General features: G+C 51.1%; 2 protein-coding genes across 3 annotated transcripts in view; one reads left to right on the forward strand and one right to left on the reverse strand.

The window, feature by feature from the left end:
• The window catches only part of OTOG (otogelin), a 77,860-nt gene extending 65,380 nt beyond the window's left edge, over window positions 1-12,480 (reverse strand). Inside the window, exons 1-12 of the mRNA XM_066360560.1 lie at window positions 12,335-12,480; window positions 11,888-11,948; window positions 11,672-11,741; window positions 7,885-7,960; window positions 6,862-6,954; window positions 6,544-6,698; window positions 4,336-4,454; window positions 2,972-3,177; window positions 2,111-2,241; window positions 1,755-1,861; window positions 1,271-1,380; window positions 779-907 (exon numbers count right to left, since the gene is read on the reverse strand). Coding sequence (XP_066216657.1) covers window positions 779-907; window positions 1,271-1,380; window positions 1,755-1,861; window positions 2,111-2,241; window positions 2,972-3,177; window positions 4,336-4,454; window positions 6,544-6,698; window positions 6,862-6,954; window positions 7,885-7,960; window positions 11,672-11,741; window positions 11,888-11,948; window positions 12,335-12,446 — 1,369 coding nt within the window. The 5' untranslated portion in view covers window positions 12,447-12,480. The remainder of the gene's footprint in view (window positions 1-778; window positions 908-1,270; window positions 1,381-1,754; window positions 1,862-2,110; window positions 2,242-2,971; window positions 3,178-4,335; window positions 4,455-6,543; window positions 6,699-6,861; window positions 6,955-7,884; window positions 7,961-11,671; window positions 11,742-11,887; window positions 11,949-12,334) is intronic.
• Window positions 12,481-14,861: 2,381 nt separating this feature from the next.
• USH1C (USH1 protein network component harmonin) overlaps window positions 14,862-21,264 on the forward strand; it is a 50,605-nt gene continuing 44,202 nt past the window's right edge. Inside the window, exon 1 of one of the 2 annotated variants that reach the window (XM_066365076.1) lies at window positions 14,862-14,985. In XM_066365076.1, the coding sequence (XP_066221173.1) occupies window positions 14,950-14,985 (36 nt within the window). In that variant the 5' untranslated portion in view covers window positions 14,862-14,949. The remainder of the gene's footprint in view (window positions 14,986-21,264) is intronic. The other variant, XM_066365086.1, reaches the window with a different exon arrangement.

Genomic DNA, 21,264 nt, shown 5'->3' on the forward strand with positions numbered 1-21,264 from the left:
CCCTTCCCAGGGCCTGTGATAAAGATTCCCACATCAAGGTCTTGCACCATGGAGCCCACTTTCAAACTCTCTCCTGTATAAATCTTTGGCTCAGGTCAGATCTGAAAAACCTCTGAGCAAAAAAATCCCACCTCCATAACTTTGCTCAGAGACCACCCACCCCAAACAAACTTTGTACAAACTAGCTTTTCTTCTCCACCTCTCAAAAGCCTGCCATTGTATCTAGAACCAGCATAGGTACCACCTCCTCCAGGAAGCCTTCCCTGACCATCTCTCCCACCACTGAATTCCTATATATCTTCTTGTGTGAACCCCTGAGCTGGTCTTTACCACATGGGCCTTAGAGTGGAGTCATATGTGTAAGTGTCTTATCACTGCCACTAGATTCTGATCCCTAAAGTCAATGACATATCTTTACATTGTTTATCCCAACCCCTGCCTAGCCAGGTGGCCTGCACACTATAGATGTGCTGCAGAGTTATACACTGTAAAAAACAGTATGTGGATGAATGTTGAAGCAAATGCCTGAGTGCAAAATGAATAAATGAATGAATGAATGACTTGTCCTCGTCTATGCACCGAAAAAAGCTCAGGCCCAAGAAATGAACTTCCCAGAAGCTGCAGTTCTGCCCTACCCTCACTTCCCTTAAGCCACTCATTCATTTATTCTCTTATTAGTTTTTTGTTCCTTCCTTTATTCTCTGCACAAACAGGCATCCTCTGCCTCGTGCTCATCCACGCCAGGCCAGGTCAGGCACCCACTCCACCCCCGGCGTACCATCGGGGCAGTAGCAGCCGTCCACACAAGCGATCTCGCTGTCCACACAGGCCCCCCGGGGCTGGCAGGAGGCAGGGCAGCAGGCGATGCACTCGTTGTAGATAAAGGCCTTCTCCTTACAGTGCACGGCTTGGGGGGAAGGAGCAGCATGGCCTGTCCGTTACTTGCTGGCTCAGCTCTGCCAAGCTGAGCCAGCCCCTACCCCAGACTCTGGGGCAAGGATGGAAAGGCTTTGATTTTCCTGATCCCTTCATCCCAATGGGAACACTGGGTGACCAGCAAATTGGCAAGAACCACCCTCATCTCACTCTGTGCGCTTAGACCAGTCTATCCTGCTCTGAGCCACAGGAAATTTGGGGCTTAAAGCTCTGACAACTGTGGTTCTGGTTCTGAGCAGGACAGGACATTGAGCTGAGTCCTAAGAATGCCATCCACAACCCTAGGATGGAGCTTGTCTGACGCCCTCCCTGCCCACCACCAGGCTGCACCTACTGCATTGCCGGAGCTGGGTCCTCCAGCCCTGGAGGGGCTGTCCCGCCTGGGCACACGCCCGGGCATACTCCGCCAACGCCCGGCACCAGGTGGCTTCATCACCCGCTGATCTGTGCAGGAAAACTGAGGGTAATACTGGAGCAAGGCCCAATCTGCCACCAGCCTTCCACGTTTTATAGACTTCCAGGGCTCAGGGCACGCCTGCTCTCCACACACAGCCGGAACGGAAGCCAGGGAGGGCATCTCGGTGTACAGAACCCTAGACTGGACGCAGGCCACTGTGGGAGATCAGGTCCCATTTCTGAGCCTCCATGAATGGGGATCTCTGTCCTATCCATGCAGGTAAGAACTTCAGAGCTTTGGAAAACAAGTCTGTCAGTGCCCGGGATTGTCAGGCTCGGTGACCCACCGGCTGGGTCCCACCCCAACACTGTGAGGGACCTCCCACCACCCAACTCCACCCTCAGTCCTGCTTTCCACTCACTGGCAGAGATCGCTGGTGCAGCTGGCCGTGAAGGGCAGAGGGCTGACGTAGGCGTGGCAGGCATCAAAGGGGGTCCTCAGGAGCGCCTCACACCGGTCATACACACTCTGCGGCAAGGGCCAGGAGCTGGAGCTGGGGGCCAGCAGGGCTACACACAGCCCCACGTGGAACCCCAACTTGGGCCCAAGGGAGGGAAACAGGAGGGTGGGGAGGAGAGGAAAGGGTCCATGGGCACCAACATGCCTGGGCACCTGCAGCCAGTGATTTTCCAAGAGGTAGATGGAAAACCAACTTAAGCCAGACACTGGGGTAGGAGGTAGGGAGCCAGGGTGGGGGGATCTCCTCAGGGTCCCAACCTGCATGCTTCCCAGGCTCTGCTGCAGGCATGGTGGGCGAGGCAGGGAGGAGGCTGTGGGCCCTGGAGGCTGGTTGGGGGCTTGCTCCTGCCAGCTGTGCACAAACTCAGCCACGTCGTCCGTCAGCTTCCCTACAGGGAGGACCAGCATGACCACAGGTCGGGGCAGGGACAGGAGGCACAGAGAGGGCTCTGAGGGGAGGCAAGTGGAGCCAAAGAGACACCAAGAGGTGGACAAGGAGTTGAAGAATCGGCCTCCTGAGCTCCCATCTGATCTGCATTTCCCAACAAAACCAGTCTCCTGAGAAAGCTGTTCGGTGGTAAAAGTCAGGAATGCTCAAGAACCTGCAGTGGTCCCTACAGCTCCAAGCTCAGGGACAGCAACACCATGCAGTGAAGGGAGAACAGTACGGAAGCCTGGACAAGGAGTCGCAGTTTTCCTGCATGTGAAATAGGCAGATGATCCCCCCAGGAGGTGATTTTGTGGACTCTGTGAGATGATGCATATAAAGTGTTCAATGTGCTGTGGGTGCTCAAGGGCATCCCTTCTCTTCTCGGGCCGGAGTCGCCATGATTGGCCCTGGCCCCTTCACCTCCAGGGTCAGTCCACCCAGCAAAGTGCCGCATAGATCCTCATACAATCCTATTAGGAATTCTCATTATGACTATTTTACAGGTGAGGAAGCAGAGGTCGAGTGCTTAAGAACATGCTTGAGGACACGCATGTGGTAGGAAGGGGCCCCTGGCCTCCCACTGGTCTTTAGTGTCATGACCCAGGGTTCTTCCCTAAACCCTTCCCATCCCTCCCAGGCGGACTTGTCCTCCACCAAACCCACGGAAGGCCACCCAACCTGCACCTCACCGTAGCTGGTCACCAGGTCATCCTGAGGGTCGGCGTTGTTGTTTCCACACAGCCCATGGGTCCAGCCCAGGAACTCCGGGTTCATCTTGATGTAGACAGCGGAGGCGCCATCCCAGGCCAGCGTGAAGGCGGACTGATGCCGCACGAGGACGTAGCCAGCCAGCCGCTGCAGATGCACGCTCCCCATCACGTGTGGCAGCTGGACCCTGCACGGCACAGCTCAGAGCCTCAGGGCATCCACCCCACCTCTCCGAAAGCCCAGTCCCTCCCCGAAAGCATCCACCGCTGTAGCTGCAGGACCCCTCCTGTACACTGCTCCTGCCCGCTCCACACGGTCACTGTCCCATGGGACCTGTGGCCCCACTATCAGGTGCCTGTGTGTCTACCATTAGAGAGTTTCTTGTCTCTCCACAATCTTAAAATTGTTTTTTAAGATTGTAATTTCCATGGCAGGGATAAGTTTTAGTGACTGAGTTTGCGAACTCCTTTCACCTAGACAGGAGAGATGGTAGAAGCAAACAGCGGGAACGAGAAAGGGACGGGAGAAGGAAAGGCTGAGCGAGAAGGAAAACTGGGAGGAAGCCAGGGGACCATTTTTCCCGGCTTTACTCGTCTGGGGTTTGGTAACTTGCAACCCACCTGAAAATGAGGAAAGGAAAACAAATGACATGTCTAACCAGTCAAAACTGATACCGAAAGATCCATAACCCAAACCTCCACTCACAGGAGAAACCCTCCGGCCTTCCACCTTCCACTCAGCCCCAGAAACCCTGGTTACCCAGTTTCCAGATCTGACACGGAAATGAGAAAGACTCCCACCTCCCCTTCAGCAACGTGAAGTGACAGTAGGTAGCAAGGGAAGGACAGTGATGAAGGTTTCAGAAAGAACCGCAGTCCAGTGTGATAACAGAGTCCTTACTCCTTGTGTGGTCTCCTGATGTCCCAGAAAAATGACATTCAGAATGACCCTATGTCATCAGAAAAAGGTGAAAGTGTACCCAGTTCTTGTTCTAAGGATGCTTAAACTATGTAGTATCTATCCATTTGGGCAGATTTTCTTCAAATTGTGGGGGTGAAATTAAGCATGTTTTAGTAGTATACTCGCAACTATCTGGAAAATTGCTGTTTGCCTGAATACCCACCGTCTGGAAACCCACAGGGCCTGAGAGTTCCAGCAAATCACAAGGGACTCGGCTTTCTGCAAACCCAGCTGACTGACACCCAGCTGGACTGCCGGTATGTTCCTGCCCTAATAGTGGAAATTCTGCTATTTTGCCCCCGAAAACAATTTTCTTTAGGCTCACCCATCTTCCACTGGGACTGCCTGGAGCAGGAGAGGTCAGGGCAAAAGGTGTTGTAGTTACCTCACTCCTCCGTGGGTAACCTCCGTGGCCAGACGGAGCTCCTGCTCACCGGCGAAGAAGAGGCTGACAGACCGGGAGCAGCTGTATGGGGAGGAGCTGCACTGCGGGTCGTTGTGCACCTGACGGGGGGTTCAGAGGCCAGAGTGGAGGGCTCCTGCTCAGAACTTCAGTTCTGGGTCCAGTGGCTCTCTCTGAGCTGCTGCTAAATGCTGCCTGCCTGCCCACTGCATGCCAGGCACCTTTCCTCTGTGACTTCTCCCAGTCCCCACAACATCACAGGGAAGTTATATAACTATCTGAATTTCAGAGAGAACGCAGCTGGTGCTCAGAGAGGTGAACTGATGAAAGCCACACACACACAGCCAGGACTCTAACCCAGGTCTGCCGGCTCTTCCAGTACATTGTGCTGTCTCCCTATATCTGGAATCTTTGTTTATCCACCCCAGGTTGTCTCATCAGATTGAAAGCCAAGGTTATACACTCACACCAGCTCACATGCATATAGAACACACACACACACACACACACACGCACACACACACACACACACACTCCCTCATGTATCTACTCAGAGGGTACTCTCAATGCACACACTATAAACACATACTTTTACAGCGATGCCAGCAAGCACAGTCCCGCCCTCTCCTGCACACACAGGCACACAGGTTGCTCCTGTGCTGCTTGTCACATACACGTCTCCTCTGCCCCCTGCTCAGACGAAACCCTTACCTCCAAGGCCATGGGAACTGAGGAGTGGAGGTTGGGGGTACCAAGGCTCCCAGAGCTTAGAGAAAAGTCTGAAAATGTTTCTCTTCCAAGAGTGGAAACTCTTTCTGAATCTTCCACTAGCTTACATTAAATGTGGTTAAGCTGGCCCTGGCAGGTTGGCTCAGTGGTAGAGCATCGGCTCGGCATGTGGAAGTCCCGGGTTTGCTTCCCAGTCAGGGCACACAGGAGAAGCGCCCATCTGCTTCTCCACCCTTCTCCCTCTCCTTTCTCTCTATCTCTCTCTTCCCCTCCCGCAGCCAAGGCTCCATTGGAACAAAGTTGGCAGTGAGGATGGCTCCATGGCCTTCATCTCAGGCGCTAGAATGGCTCTGACTGCAGCAGAGCAACACCCCAGGGTGGCCGAGCATCGCCCCCTGGTGGGCATGCCGGGTGGATCCGGTAGGGCGCATGTGGGAGTCTGTCTGTGTGTCTCCCCACCTCACCCCACCCCCGGCTTCTCACTTTGGAAAAATACAAAAAATAAAAAAGTGGTTAAGCAGACTGCAGCTATATCAACCAAAAGAAGGACCTATGAAAGCTACCCCATAGTCTAATTAAATAATTTTCAAACCTTTTTAACCAAGACCCACAGTAAGAAATAAAAACATATTCAGATATAAATAAAACAAAAGCTATACAAAATAATATTTACCACCTGACCAGGTGGTGGTGAAGTGGATAGAGCATCAGCCTGGGACACTGAGGACCCAGGTTTGAAACTCCAAGGCCACCAGCTTGAGCCCAGGCTCATCTAGCTTGATCATGGCCTCATCAGCTTGAGCGTGGAATCACTGGCATGATCATGGGATCATAGATACGACCCCATGGTTGCTGGCTTAAGCCCTAAGATCACTGGCTTGAAGCCCAAGGTCACTGGCTTGAGCCCAAGGTCACTGGTTTGAGCAAGGGGTCACTGGTTTGGCTGCAGCCCCCCTGTTAAGGCACATATGAGAATGCAACCAGTGAACAACTAAGGTGCCACAATCAAGAATTCATGCTTCTCATCTCTCTCCCTTCCTGTCTGTCTGTCCCAATCTATCCCTCTTCGCCTCTCTCTCTCTGTCTCTCTCACTTAAAATAATAATAATAATAATAATAATAATATTTACCCCATCAATATGAAATTCATCTTTATATTTTCTATTTTTTGTGGGGGGTTTTGTGCTGGTTATGACTCATTAAGTTTATTTTATGATCCATGAATAAGTGACAACCCATTAGTCTAAGTAATCGAATATATCCATCATGCAATGACACTCCTGAAAAACTCTGATGTGTGACATCCCAAGGCAGAGTGGGCAGGATTGGTCAAGGTCCCCAGCCCTTCCAGGGTGTGGCCCCCAGGGCAGCCCCTTGGCAGGTCTATGCCTGAGACAGAAAGGGCATAGCCTCCAGGCCTCGTGGAGCCTTCCTTGACAGGCAGGGCAAGGGGGGTCTCACCTGGACTGAGAAGGTCTGTCCCTCAGGTTCATGGCGCCCCACCAGTGTGTAGCTGCCCTTTCCAGAGTAGTAGTAGTAGAGGCCATCAAATGTCTCCACGTGGTGCTGTCCCCATGCCCGGCAGATGCTGTCCCTCTCGGGGCCAGCATTGTACACTGAGCCAAGAAAAGAGAGCTTTCAATAGCTGCGGTGGTTACCAAGCCGAAGTCTGGTGGGCTCCAGCCCTGTAAGAGTTATCCCATTTCTCCCACAGTCCAGGACTCCCAGACTTTCCCTGTATCCATGGCCCCTCCCAGGGTGGGATGGAGCCAAACCCACCCATCTGGCAGCGCGGCCCAGTAGCATTGAAGCGTCTGCAGTCACAGAAGGCCGGGTGCACACATTCGCCCCCGTTGAAGCAGGAGAACAAATCTGCAAGGGAGATACAGAAGGCACCTTCCTGTCGTGCTGATGGCACAGCTGAGGGAGGCAGCACCTCCCTCATGCCAGGGCACCCAGCCCCAAGCCCCAGAGCTACACAGAACTCAGACGCCCGTCCCAGGGAGCCCCAGTATTCCTCAGTAGCTAGCCTTCCTGGGGACACAGCAGGCTGTGTGTGGGTGGGTGGGGGGGGGGTACCGCCTTCAGTGTGCACCAGGTGGCCCCCAAGCCAGCCCCACCTAGGTCTTCAGCTGTCACAGCTAAAAGTTCCTGGCCTCAGGCAAGGCAGAACTGAGACTACAGAGCAAGTAGGGTGAGCAGGGACAGTGTCCCGATATTTTCAAGTACTGCTCTTCCTCTCTGCTCCACAAGCACAGAGGCCACGGCATAAACCAGAGGAGGGAGAGGCCTCGCCTTTAGAATGCAGGGGAGAGTAAGGCCACGGAGACAAGAAGGTAAAGCAGAGCAGAGGGAGGGAGGAGAGGAACCACGATGTCAGCGGAGGGGCCACGGATAGAGGACAGGTAAAGCCACGGGCAAAGGACCAGTGAGGGAGAGGCCACGCACACAGGACAAGATGAAGGGCAATGCCACAGAACAGAGAAAGAGGCCACAGAAACAGCAGAAGGGGAAGCACCATCTAGACAAGGAAGCACGGACTCACTGGAGTCAGATAGTGTGAGAACGGAAAGCCACAAGGCCATGGTCATAACACTGGAGAGAGAACTCTCCTCACCCAGGAGGAGAACACAGAGCAAGGGAGTTGGAGGCTGGGGCTGGTGGAGGCGGAAGGAATGCCCGTGCAGGGAAAAGAGGTCACGGGAGGCCCGAGGGAAGGCCCGTCGTCCCACCCTCACAGGCCTCCCGCCGCTGGGACCCTCCCACACACAGCCCACAGACCACAGGGAGGAGACCACTTACAAGATGGTGCACATTTGGCCCGATGGAGTCGCCTTTCCCAGGAAGACATGGCCAATGAGTCCAGGTTTTCAGCCTCCTTTTAAAAACAGAAGACAATGCTATCAAGGGCAGCCTTCCTGGAGGTGACAGCCCTTCCTGTCCATCATGTGGACGGAGGGAGGGCCCCGGCCGCTTCACCTCCCCAGACCCACCTCTGAGAGCTACGGAAGGGAGAAATTTCAGGCCTGCCATAGGCCCAGAGGAATGAAGGCTTTTTTTTTTTTTTAATCTCCAAAGTGGCATCTCAATGCTAAACACATCCCTCCCCTCCATGCTCCAATATCCCCCAGCCTCCCCTACCTCCTCCCCTCTCTAGTAAACATTTGTGTCCCCACAGCCCAACACAAAACTCCCCTGTCTTGAGAACAAACGTGTTCCTCCACAGAAGCCACATGAGGCAGAGCGAAGAAACAAGGGCAGCCCTCGCCCCAGGACAGAAGAACATCTCACCCCATCCCTCAACCCAACCTTCCTTTTGGGATCTCCCAACAACAGCAAAAACAGTGCCTTGCTGATCATCAGCCACCATCCTCAGAACTCAGTTCCCAGCCCGGACTCTCCCTGATACCGCAAATCAGAGGAGGACACAGGCAAAGTGTAGCTAAGACATCCTACCACTTGGTAATTCCAAACCAGAATTCCCAACACGTGGGTTCCTGAGATATAAACCATCTGAAATTAGGACTGTCCCGAACATCCTACCACATGGTTAGCTGACTTGAAGATCTGACCTCTCAGAACTCCAGTCTGAGGTGTCTAATGCCACCTGGGACTGGAACCCTGGGCACAGCAGGCTCCTTCTCTCTCAGGGCCTCGGCCTGCTCATCTGTACAACTTCCCAGAACTCTATGCCCAGCATCCAACCAGGTACCGTGAACAGAACAAGACCCCTGCGCTTGGAGAGCTCACGTTCTTGTTCACGGTGCCAACGAGGCACAAACCATGCTGTGGGGATTTCTCACGTCTTCCTCCCTCACCGTTAGCATCTCCAGGCTGAATCCCCAGCCACCAGCGAAGGACTGGAAACATAGAGAACTCTATGTCCCTGAGCCCAACCCCAGCTCTGCGCCCCTCCTTGGCAGGTTGAGTCTCTCCACCTCATCTCCCCTCCCTCTTCACTATCCTGCTGACCGCTGGGAAGTCACTGGCCCCACCGCGACCAGGTTTCAACAATCTCATCTCCTCGCACTTGGGCCCTGGTTCCTGGGGCCTCCCCAGTCCTCCCTCCCTGCAGACCCAGGCCAAGCCCCCAGGAGTCAGCCACCCACCCTGGCCGTAATTGATCTCACTGCCTCTGAGACCACGAGAAAGAGGAGAGAGCAGCCAGGGAAAACAATCAACGCCAAAGTCCCTGAAGAGCTTAATCAAACTTGGTCTTTGTGTTTCTCTTCTCGCTGCCACTCCGATGTGGCCTTTGAAATTGGTGCAGTGAGGGCAAGACAGCCTGGGCCGCAGAGTCAAGGCCATTTTCTGGAGAAAAATTTTAAATCCTGTCCACATGATTCATCTCTAGTGTAGATCAGGAGTACTTAATTACTTTTATGCCATTTTTATGAACACTTTTGACAATCTAATGAAGCCTATGTTATAACATTTCTAAATACCTAAAATCAAACATAAGGTTAAAAAGGAAATCAAATATATTACAATGTAGTTATGAAAATATTTTATAAAAATGTGTGCCTCAGCAATATTTGTACTTTTTTATTAACACATTAAATAACAAAACCTAACAGCAGGTGTTATCACTGCCAAAGTTTTGAAGTAGCAAGCATAAGTGAGATCCGGAGAAGTCAACAGCCATAAGGTGATAGGATATATCTGTAGTTTCTTTGGAGACAGTCACAGACACTGCTAACACTCTTGTGGTTTGTAGCCAATAATAATAATAATTGAAGGGAATGCTAAATTTTAGTTAGATCGAGGTTCCTATAAATAATGTTTTCCTCACCCCAGTTCATAGATCTCTGGTCTACACCATCAATTCTTTGAGGATGACTGAGCTCCATGGGAGTGAGGCAGCACTGAAAAGAAGGGTGGTTGGGTGCTAGTCTGGGACCCCACTCTGTTACAAATGAGAGCACTCCAGGCAGAGGCCCCCAGAGGGTCCCTGGGTTCACTTTCTGGCTGATGGCCTCATTCTCCCAACCTCCACTCCCATCACCTTAAAAAGAGGGCCATTCGAATGCCTTATTTGCTCTAAGGAGTAATGTGAGAATCCTACTGGGATTGCCTGGGCCCCATGCTTCCCAAGGAAAGGGAGAGGCCTACCTTGCAATCCAGCAGGAAGGAAGCCCACCAGGGGAAAAGGCATTCGGGTAAGGATCATTTCCCTCACTGAAATACAGAGATTCCTGGAGTCCTGGGGGGCATCCACGGTGCCAAGGAACAGGCCACTATACCAGGGGACCTGGTGCAAGTCACCTACCTACCTTGATTTCCCCAGCTACAAATGAATGAAGGTATTATCTTTCCACTTAAACTATACCTAAACACGACTCTAAAAGTTGGGAGCTGGGAAAGTATGCAAACAAGAAGTAAAAAACCCCAGATAATCCACACGTTGGAGAATTAGCACGCCCCTTCCTACCTTGGAGTCTTCATATCTATTTCCAAAGGGCAGGAATTTGAGGCACCTCGTTTCCTATTACAAAGGATGCTCTCAATCTGCTGGCACAAGGAGCTACCCAGGCCTGATCTCTAAGGTGCATGAAGTGAGGTTCATGATGCTTGGGACCTGTCCTGGATTTATAATATGTCTGTGATTGTAAGAAAGAGACAAATGCAGGCCAAGATTAGAGAGAGAGCCTGGGTCACCCGTTCCAGAGCCCAAAGGAGTTTGGCGAAGAGGAAAAACAAACCGCCACCTCTCCCGAAAGCACGGAGGATGCCAGGAGGGTGGGCAAGAGGAAGTGGTCTGGATTCAGAGGATGGTATAGCTCAAGGCTCTGCTTTTCTCTTTCTTTCTTTCTTTTTCTCTTTCTTTCTTTCTTTTTCTCTTTAGAAAATTAAATTTAAAGGGGTTACATTGATCAATAAGAGTACATAGGTCCCAGGTAAACATTTCTAAAGCATTTGAACTATTGATTATGTTGCATACCCATCACCCAAAGAAAACTCATTTTCTATCACCTTATATTTGTCCCTCTTGGCTCCCCTCCACCTACCCCCAGGGCTCTGCTTCTCAACCAGCCCTTCCTTGCAAACCCCACCAGGTGGCCCAGTTTTTCTCCCCTCTCATGGCAGCACTGCTGGGACACTGCTCAAGGGATGGAGAGGGGCCTCTGGAAGGGTTTAGGGTCTTCACAGGCCAGGCAGAGAAAACAGAACTCTATTCTCCTAACCCTTTACCTTCTGACTTTTCACCAGGGAAGGCAGAGCTCAACTGTCTGCTGACAGCACCTTGATGCCCTCTTCTCGTTCAAAGATAGATGATAGATAGATAATAGATAGATAGATGATAGATAGATAGAGAGGTGGATGGATAGATAGATAGATAGATAGATAGATAGATAGATAGATAGATAGATAGATAATAGATAATCTGAGCCTGCTACAGGGCCCTAAGAGATTAAGAGTGGGAATAAAAGTGATTTACGAACTTGTGTACTTCAGACACATACCAGAAAACTTATTCACTCCCGTCTGAATAACTGCAGACAGCCTTCCTGAAACCTGACCAGCCTCAGACCCCGACAGAAATGAGCCCCCTCCCAGTGAAGCCCCCCTTTACCAGGCCTCCCCTTACCTGGCCTCCCATCAATGTTGTCACGTCCCCTATGGCAAGGGTTTCCTCCTGAAGGCTGTGAGAAACAAGCCTGACATGAGCAAAGGGATAAGAACGGGCCATGCCTCCCCACCAACACCAGGCCATCCCACCTTCCGTGCTAGCTCCTGGGGTCACCCACACCAGTTATAAAGAGGGGGACAGTAGGTGGGGCAGCCATAAGTTCAGCCTACTCACCTGGGATCCTGGGCTGGCTCAGGCTGCAGCTCTGTGGCGCTGGGGGGCGTGGGAGCTGCAGCTGGAGACAGGAATTCCTCTCCCGCTCAAATCATGCCTCTTTGTTGGGCCTCCCACCACCTGTCCCCCACCTGCTAGGAAGCCTCTCCCACATCTCCCCTGGTACCTTCTCAAGTCCTTTTTCCCCTGCCCGGTGACTCTTCAAGGGTCTCCCTGTTTCCTCCCACTGACTGCACGCAGTTCTCTGTAGTTCCCCACTGTGGGTCTCTTCTATCCTGCCCAGTCTGGAACCCATTCCCTTGACTGTCACTAGCCTCTCTTTCCTTCTGCGCCCCTCTTTTCAGACCCTCTCTTTGGCTGCCCCTTGCCTTCCTTTAAACCTTCTCTTTTTCTTCTCTCTCTTCAACCTTTCCAGGCTCAGCCTCCCCTAGTCCACACTCTTCTCACCTAGAGCCTGCACCTGTAGGGACTCCCCTGCCAGCTCACTCCAGGACAGCCAGACGCAAGCGAGGATCAGGCAGGGTGCGGACGTGGGGACGCGCGGGGCTCGGGCCCCCATAGGGGCGCACGAGGACTGGGAAGCCTGAGCGCACGCCCGGGTCCCGAGTGTCTCTCTCAGCGATGGCTAGGTCACACCTCCACTCGGCAGCCGCCGTCCGTTTTGCTCTTTTTGCCCCAGAGTTCCCTTGGCCCCTCCTACCAGGCCCTTGGCTCCTCCCTAAGCTAAAGTGACAGGACTGCCCAGCTCATTACCATAACCTAAGCGCTTTCGAAGGTCCAGCCTTCGCCCTTCTAGTCCTGGATGCCCCCCCGCCCCCCGGAAGGCTGGATTCAGGTCGCTCAGTCCTAGATCTCCTAGGGGAGCAAGGAGGCAGCCTGTGCAGCCTCCAACATCCCTACTCCTCACAGATCCCGGGCTCAGGAACGTAGGTCCGGGAAGCCCCTTCCACCAAAGACCCAGGATGCTGGTATGAGTCTTGTCCTCTGCTTTCCTTTCACAGAGGTCATGGCATATACCACTCAGTGATCAGTGGTCAGTAGCAGAACCAGGGCTGTCCTTCCACCACTGCCCACTACAGCCTCCCAAGTCCCCAAATTCCCACCATGCCCCAGCTTCCAGCAGCTCAGGGAAAGCTGACTTAATGAAGAGCCTCACACTCCCATATTATTGCTCCCAGCAAGGCCAGGCTTTGACCAAACAAACAAAAATCTTTAATTTGTAAATGAGGTCGAGGGGTGGGGGTGGGGGGGATTGAAAATGGAAATGTGGGCCTCAGAGCCTTGGAAGTCTGTGCATCATTCACTTGTCCAGCTAAGTGTTGGAACACCAACTGGATGCCAGGCCTTGGAGATGAAGAAGATGTTAGCCCCAGTAGACCCCTGAGCAGGGGTGTAGATTTGGGATGCATTCATTCATTCATTCATTCAACTAAGTTGTTGAGCATCTGTTCCTCACCACATACTGCTCTGGGAATAGGTGGTAAATAAAACACACAGCTATCCTCACACAGAGGATCTGAAGCCATGGGCGTAGATGAGTAGATGAAGCAGGAAAGCCAAGCATGGAGCCTGGTTAGGGAATGGATAAAGGCAGAACTGTCTCAGAGAAAGCTTGAAAAAGATCATTCCTGGCAGAGGAGAACCAGGACTTGGAGCTACCCTCAAAATCAAGAGGGAAAAATTTTAAGAAGGAGTTTGTGGGGGAGGCAGTCCTGTGAAAGGAGGATTGGGATGCCCTGCCAATAGACCACAGTTCCTCTTGTAAGGGCATTTGCCATTCTGCCTGCACTCTAAATATGGCTATTTGATATAGCAATGAGATGTAGAGAATCAACAAAATAAATTGGAGAGGAATATATTTTGTGTGTCTTTCCTAGACTTTTGAAAATCCCACGAATCTTTTTCTTTTATCTCTGATGTAACTAGTTAATACTAAGGTAAGATCATGGATAATATTTTATGGTTTTTCTCGAAGAAGGATTTACATCTTAAACTAAGCAATAATTTAGCCCAAATAAAAATAGTCTGCTGGCAAAACTTCAGCGACTGAGGGTGGAATGCAAGAGAGAGGGACTTTAGCCTGACCTGTGGTGGCACAGTGGATAAAGTGTCCCTTCCTCCAATATGGTGCAAACAGGTCAGGCCCCCCATCCTCTGTTAAGTCTGGGAACAAGCTCCCCTAATTAAAGGTCCCCACTCTCCCCACTCACACCTGTTTATTATCCCTTCCATGACCCCTCTTTCATCTCAACCTGCCCCAAGCTTGGTTCCTCGTTGTCTTTGCACTCAGCACCTGACCTGGAGTTGAGCAACATTGGTTAAATTGAATCAAATAAACCAAGTGGGATCTCAGACCTGGGTAATGGGTCAGTCATAAACCAGGCTGTCATTGCCAGGCCCTTCCACGCTCTAGTGAACATGTGTGCACAGGTGTGTTTCAAGGGAGTGGGCTAGGGGAGGTGGAAGGAGAAGTTGATTGAGGAGGGGCACTCCTATCCACTGGTTCTGGCCTTTGGGGGCCATAACAAGGAATTCACAGATGAAAGATTTCTTCCTGCTGGCTAAAGCCCATGAAGGAGGCCATTATGAAATGTATGCTGAAGGTGAGACACGTGGCAAGGGGTAACAGACAGCCTCATGAGAGGGAATACGGACTAGATTATTCCAGTCCCTACCCACCTGTGTGCAAGTCTCAGGACCTCTGTATTCCAAGCCCCCACATAAAAAAATGTCCCAAACCTCCTCCCCACACCTCCAGAAAACCTCTCCTTCAACAGCATGTGTTTGGAGGGTCATTCCAAGCGGATTAGAATAGCGGCAGCTACCCACATTCACCACCACAAACAAATCCAGCAGCCCATTTGCGCCAGGGACGCCTCTGCAAGAGGCAACGAGATTCAGGACAGGTGTCCCCCGCCTTCCTGTGGCCCTGCCCTCGCCCCCGCCTCCACCCGGCCAGGCCCCGCCCCTACCGCTCCCAGGCCCTGCCGGTCACTGTCGCCGGCAGCCAGGCATCCGAAGGAGCGAGTTGGGCAGCGACCGCGGCGCGATCTGGCCCAGCCATGGACCGGAAGGTGGCCCGAGAATTCCGGCACAAGGTCAGAGCTGCTAGGGGCGCCCCAAGCGCTCGGGACCCCTTCCTTTTCCAGTCAGACCGGAGGGCTCACGCTAGGCTGGGACCCCATCCCCTGCCCCCCTCCCATGACTATTTGGTTGCCTATAGGATTGCCAGTAAAATGAGGGAGGAGCAGTGGGACTCCAGGTGTTGGAACTGCTGAACTGATCTGAAAGTGTCCTTTCTCCTTCTGCCCTCCAGGGGCTGGGACTTATTTGGTGTTGGAATTTCTTCCAGCCTTGGCCTGAGCCAGGACACTTCTCTGAGATGCCCCATAGTGAGCAACCCCACCCCCACCCCCAGCTCCTGGTGCCCCCAACTCAGCTGGAACAAGTGGAGAGGGTTGGGACAGTGTCTGAGAGGTAGGGGAACTGCATGTCTCTCTTTGTCTTTTGACCTCAAAAACTTTTAAGGGAGTCCCCCCACCCCACCTTCCCTGAGTAAGGGTATTTCTTAGATCCCTGAGAAAAGAAGTGGTTGAAGAACTTGATTTGGCCAGGGGGCAGTAGGAGGAAGGAAGGAGGTCCAGAGAGTCAGCCAGGCCCTTCCTGCAAAGCCACATCTCCCCTGGCGGGTCCCAGTGAGGGCCTCATTGGTGGATGGGAATCCAGACCATCACTGACAGCTGCTGGATTTCAGCCCGAGAATTTCCAGAGCAATTTCCAGAACTGTGCAAGAGCCACTGAGGCCCTGAGGCCAGAGAGGACCATTCAGGAGACCCAGGGGACCTCCCCACCAGGCCCTAGGATGCCTCAAAGCTCAAAGGTGAAGCCAGGGGTGCATGGAGCTACCCACAGGCCTCGCCTGAAGGACTGGCAACTGTGTGCCCTGTCCATCTCCCAGAGCCCAGAGGGGCAATATATATATTTAGACTGAGTCAGCCCCCTTCCCCAGCTTGTGGGACAGAACTCAGATAGGCAAGATCAATATACTTAACCCCTATCTCCTCACAGAGAGGCCCAGGGCAGCCTAAGGAGCCAACCAGTGCAAGAGCCAGGGGCCAAACATTCATTTAATAAACATGTTTTGAGTACTTATTCTGTGCCAAACCCAGCCTCTGCCCTCAAATTGTTGTTGTGTGGGTGAGGCAGACCTACCTTAGCATTTACCCAGGGCTGGCTGCTGAGTGTTAGGATCAAGGTTTGCTTGGGACACAAAGGGAGCAACTCGTCCTGGCAGAAGTCTCCTAAAAATGAGGCCCTGGGCATCCAGGGGTGAGAGATAGCTTGGAGTGGGGGAGGGGCTATTGACTAGCTGAGGGAGGATGAGACTTGCAAAGGGACAGGAGGGGAGAAATTTCAGCAGCGAGGACATTTGGTGAGTGTAGATTTCAGACAACCCACTTTAAGGAGCACAACCTCCCGTCCCCCACCCCAAGACTCAGGCTTGAATTTCACGTTCCTGCCCCTGGGCTGAAAGTAAGGTCAGGTCTTCTTTTGCCTTCTTCCTGTGGGGTACCCTTCTTTGCCTCTTTCGAGAGAATTCTCTCTGGGGTCCCAGTGTCTGCCTCAGCCCCTGGGTCAGCCCTGTTCCTCTTCACAGGCCCTGCAGGCTCCAAAGGGCTCAGGCCTCTGTGTTTACACCTGCCTGCTCTTCCTCATCACAAGTCATTACCTATTAATGCCCCTGTGCGTGCAGGCGGGGCAGGCGCCATGCTGGGCAAGGCCAGGGCTGGACTTTGAGCCCTGAGGCTGTAGAGGCGGCAGCAGCCTTCCTTCCCAGGCTGGAGATCATCTAGGAAGTGGGGAGAAAAGATGAAGCAACTGAAGATAGAGATGGGGGCATATAAGCACATTGTGGAAAATCTACTACTCACCATTGATTGCTTTCTGGATATCCCCTCTTTAGCATTTTGCAGCAAATTGACCCCTTGGTAATGATTTGTCATTTAAATTCATAGTGCATTAAAGGTAGTATGTTGTCATGGAAAGTGCTGTGTGACCTCGAGCCAGCTATTAACCTCTCTGTGCCATAGTACTCCAATTTAAGGATAAGGATAACAATAATATTTAACTAGTCAAGTTATTTTGAGTGCCAGATGAGATCTAAACGTGTGTAAAAAGCTTAAGTCTACCCTGAAACTTAGCAATTCCTTCACAAATGGCTACTGCTGCTGTATATTATCTGGGTTTTTGCAGAACTAGGGTCAAACCTCAACCCTGTCAACTCACTGCCAGTGAGACCATGGGCAAGCCACCTAATTGCTCCATGTGTAAGTTCCTCAGTTGTGAGATGAGTTTCATTGTGCTTACCTTAAAGGACAGGATTTATGAAATATGAACTCAAGTACTGGCCACTCTGGATACATGGTAACCATTTGGTAAAGGGCCACACTGTTCTCACTGATGGATTCAGAACAACAGGAGTCTGTTCCTCTGGGCTTGTGCAGGCTCCCAAGGCCACCAGCAGCACTTGCATGGCCTTCCCGGTCACAACCTTGGGGCAGGGTACCAAGGGGAGGGGAGGAGGGCAGCAAAGACTAAAGCTTCTCCCCCAGGGAACCAGCTTCTGCAAAGAAGGCCGTCCCTCTGCTCACTCACCGGCATGGTGCAGGAACTTGGTTACTCATTTGCTCAAAAAGTGTTTATTGCCTGTGGGCATATGTAGTGTACATTGCCCCAGGCCAAACATCTGGAGGTGAAGTGGATACATAAAAAGGTCAGAAAGAGCCCTGCCTTCTAGGCCTTTCCTCCTCATTCATTCATTTATGCATGCAATAAATATTGAATGAGCTTATAATATATGCCAGACAGTATTCTAACCATTGAATAACAAAACAAAGTCCCTGCCCTCTTAGTTAGCACATTCTAGTAGGGAAGACAGTTAACAAGCAAACCAATAAAAGTAGTGATAAATGCTATGAAAAAATAAACTAGGGTGAGGGAACGAAGAGGTGCTTTCTATACAGAGTAGTCAAAAAGGCCTCCTTGAAAAGGTGATATTTGATCAGAGACCCCGAAGAAGTGAGGGAAGGTGCCTTGGGAATATATGTGGAAGATCATTACAGGAAAGGAAACGGCAAGTGCAAAGGCCCTGAGGCAAGCAGGTGCTTGTCTTTTTTTCAGAAAGCCACGTACAATGGTATTTCTGAGAGGAATTATAGAATACTGAGAGAAATTCAGAGTGGTGGCAGATGGATCAGAGGGTGGCGGGAGTCTGGTAGGCCATGGTCAAGACTTTGAGATTTGTTTTGATGAGAAATTAGCATGACTGATTTACATTTAAAAGGAATTGCTCTAAGGTTTGACCATAAACTTCCCCAAAAGATACACAAACGGTCTATAAGAATGTAAATAAGTGTTCTACATCATTAGTCATTAAGGAAAAGTATCATAAAACAATTAGAAAATATTTTACATCCTCTAGACTGGCTTAAATTTAAAAAACTGACTATAAGAAATGTTGGTGAAGATGTGGAACAGCTAGAGCACTCATACATTGCTGGTGTGAATTCAGAATGATACAACCAAATTGTAAAATATGCAGCTCAGCAGTTTCTAATAAAAGTTAGACATACATTTACATATAATCTACTAATTTCACTCCTAGTTATTTACTCAAGAAAATGAAAATATACATCCACAAGACTCATAGGTGAAAAATAGATGAACACACTGCAATGTACTACCCAGTAGACTATTACTCAGTACTAGGAAGGAGCACGGTATTGTACGCAGCAACACAGATGAATCTCATAAACGTTCTGCTGAGCAGACCACTGAACACAAAAGTGTATTCTGTTTGATCACGTTTAAAGGAATGGGCCAGGAGCAGGGCTGACTAAAGACGAAACTTTCTGAGATGATGAGATGATCCAGGTGGTGGCTGCACAAGCGTGGAAATTTGTTGAAGCTCATCAAACCAGACATTTAAAATAAAAATTTTAAAAATTAAAATAAAGGAATTGCTCTGACTGCTGGTAGAGAGCAGACTGACAGGGTCAAGCAGGGAATCGGGTTAGGAGGTTTCGAGAGTAGCCAGCCCAGACCAGAGAGGCAGGGGCTTGGGCGAGGCTGAGGAGTGGTCAGACCCACACATGAGTGTGGAAGAGAGACATCAAGAGTGAGTCTACATTTTGGGAGAAGGAGCAAGTTGGTGAGGACAGATCGGGAGGTGGTGGAAACAAAGAGTTCCGTTTGGATGTCTTAAGTTTGAGATACCTGCTAGACCTTCAAATAGGTGAGTGAGAAGGCCAGTAGCCGTAGGAGTGGGAAGACTGGGAGACGTCTGTGCCAGACGTAAGTCTCAGTGAGCCCTTGGGGTATAAATGGTAGTACAAGCCCGGAGACTGATGAGGGCACCTAGGGACACCATGTAGAGGGAGAGGAGAGCCAGGACAGAGCTTGGGACACCCCAACCTCTAGATATGAAGGAACAGTGAATAAGGCAGGAGAACCAGGAGAAGGGAGCATGGTCAACTGTGCAAAGCACTGGACCAAACGCTACCAGCTAGTTGGCAAGATACGAGTCTTTTGAAAAGATGAAAGATAATAAAACCAGAGACAACCCAGTACTATCTGGGATGCAAGCCGTGAAGGCCCGGGAAGAATGTGCCCGGGTCTGTGCGTCCCACTGACACTTACGGAGGGTCCACTCTCTGCCAGCTGCTGAGAATATAGCATGTGTATCACTTATTCTTACTTAACTGTGTTAACAAATACTTACAACTTAATATTTGCTAGGCACTGGCAAATTAACAACTAATTACTCATGAATAATTTAAAAATTATTAACCCCTCATGAGAGGGTGAAATCTTATGAAATAGATACTTTTATACCCATTTTACAGACGAAGCACAGAGAGGTGCAGACCCAGGTGGGGAAGGAGCTTGTTGGCCTCACTCTCCACGCATCGCCCAGGCCTGGGCCACACACACACTAGTGGGGAGACAGGCGGGTGATGAGAAGGTACAACACAGCTTGGCCAGTTGCATGGCAGGGGTGGGAACAAAGTGCCATCTTGTGTGCATAGAATGACAGGACAGCCTGACCAGGCGGTGGCGCAGTGGATAGAGCGTCAGACTGGGATGCGGAGGACCCAGTTTCGAGACCCCGGGGTCGCCGGCTTCAGCGTGGGCTCATCTGGTTTGAGCAAAGCTCACCGGCTTGAACCCAAGGTCCCTGGCTCCAGCAAGGGGTTACTCAGTCTGCTGTAGCCCCACGGTCAGGGCATATATGAGAGGGCAATCAATGAGCAACTAAGGTGTCACAACAAAAAAACCTGATGATTGATGCTTCTCATCTCTCTTCGTTCCTGTCTGTCCCTCTCTCTGACTCTCTCTCTCTGTCCTTGTAAAAAAAAAAAAAAAAAAAAAAAAGAATGACAGGACAAGCTTTGTGACAGAGCCTGAGGAAAGGGTTGACCAAGGAGAGCTGATGTTTGAGTCGAGGAGTCATAAAGATGGAAGAAGAGGTCACAGACAGGAAATGCTGCTGGCATCACCATCAGTAACAGTCCATGTTCAGACCTGCCAGGGTCAGGCGGAAGCAGCTGGCTCCTCCGGAAAGGAAACTGAAGAGAGTTTTATGAGGGACTATGTAGAGCAATAATTTTCAACAGGTGTGCTGCAAGAATCTTTAAAATATGCAATACAAGACTATTTACTCAGGGGCACTGACCTCTTTTCCGTTATATTGTCAAATTTAAAAAAAATGATAACAGCCAACACAACAATAGCCATCAATGTGAATAAATCAAAATTATACCTGGTTTTTCTGTGTGTGTGTGAGATTAGCAAAATATATATTTTTTGGTGTGCCGCAGAATTTTAGTACAGTAATTAGTTCATGTGTGCCATGAGATGAAAAAGCTTGAAGATCGTTGATGCAGAGGGCAGGGCAGGACCACGTGAACCCACAGGCTTGGTAACACAGCCTGGGAGGAGCAGCAGCTGGAAGCCAGGTGCTCCTGAAGGCAGGGGCGGTCTCCCGGACAGGGGACAGCCATGGCCCACACGGGAGCTGCAGCCTCAGGTGGGGGAACCTGCCTTAAGGTGATCCAGTTTGGTGGGAGTGAGGTATCAGAACCCCCCTGCTGAACACGGCAGGAAGCTGCGGGCAGGAAGCTCAAGCGAAGCGTGCTGGGACACAGGGCCAGGTGGTGAAGGCTGGAGAGAGCGTCTGGAGGCACAGAGGAAGAGACTCAGCACATGTTTTGGAGCCCTGGGCACTGTCCTAAGCACTCTACATGCATTCACTCATTTAATCCCCACCACGGCCCTAGCTGATTGGCTCAGTGGTAGAACATCTGTCCGGCATGTGG

This window comes from Saccopteryx leptura, chromosome 1, assembly GCF_036850995.1.
Source record: "Saccopteryx leptura isolate mSacLep1 chromosome 1, mSacLep1_pri_phased_curated, whole genome shotgun sequence".
Classification (NCBI taxonomy): Eukaryota; Metazoa; Chordata; class Mammalia; order Chiroptera; family Emballonuridae; genus Saccopteryx; species Saccopteryx leptura.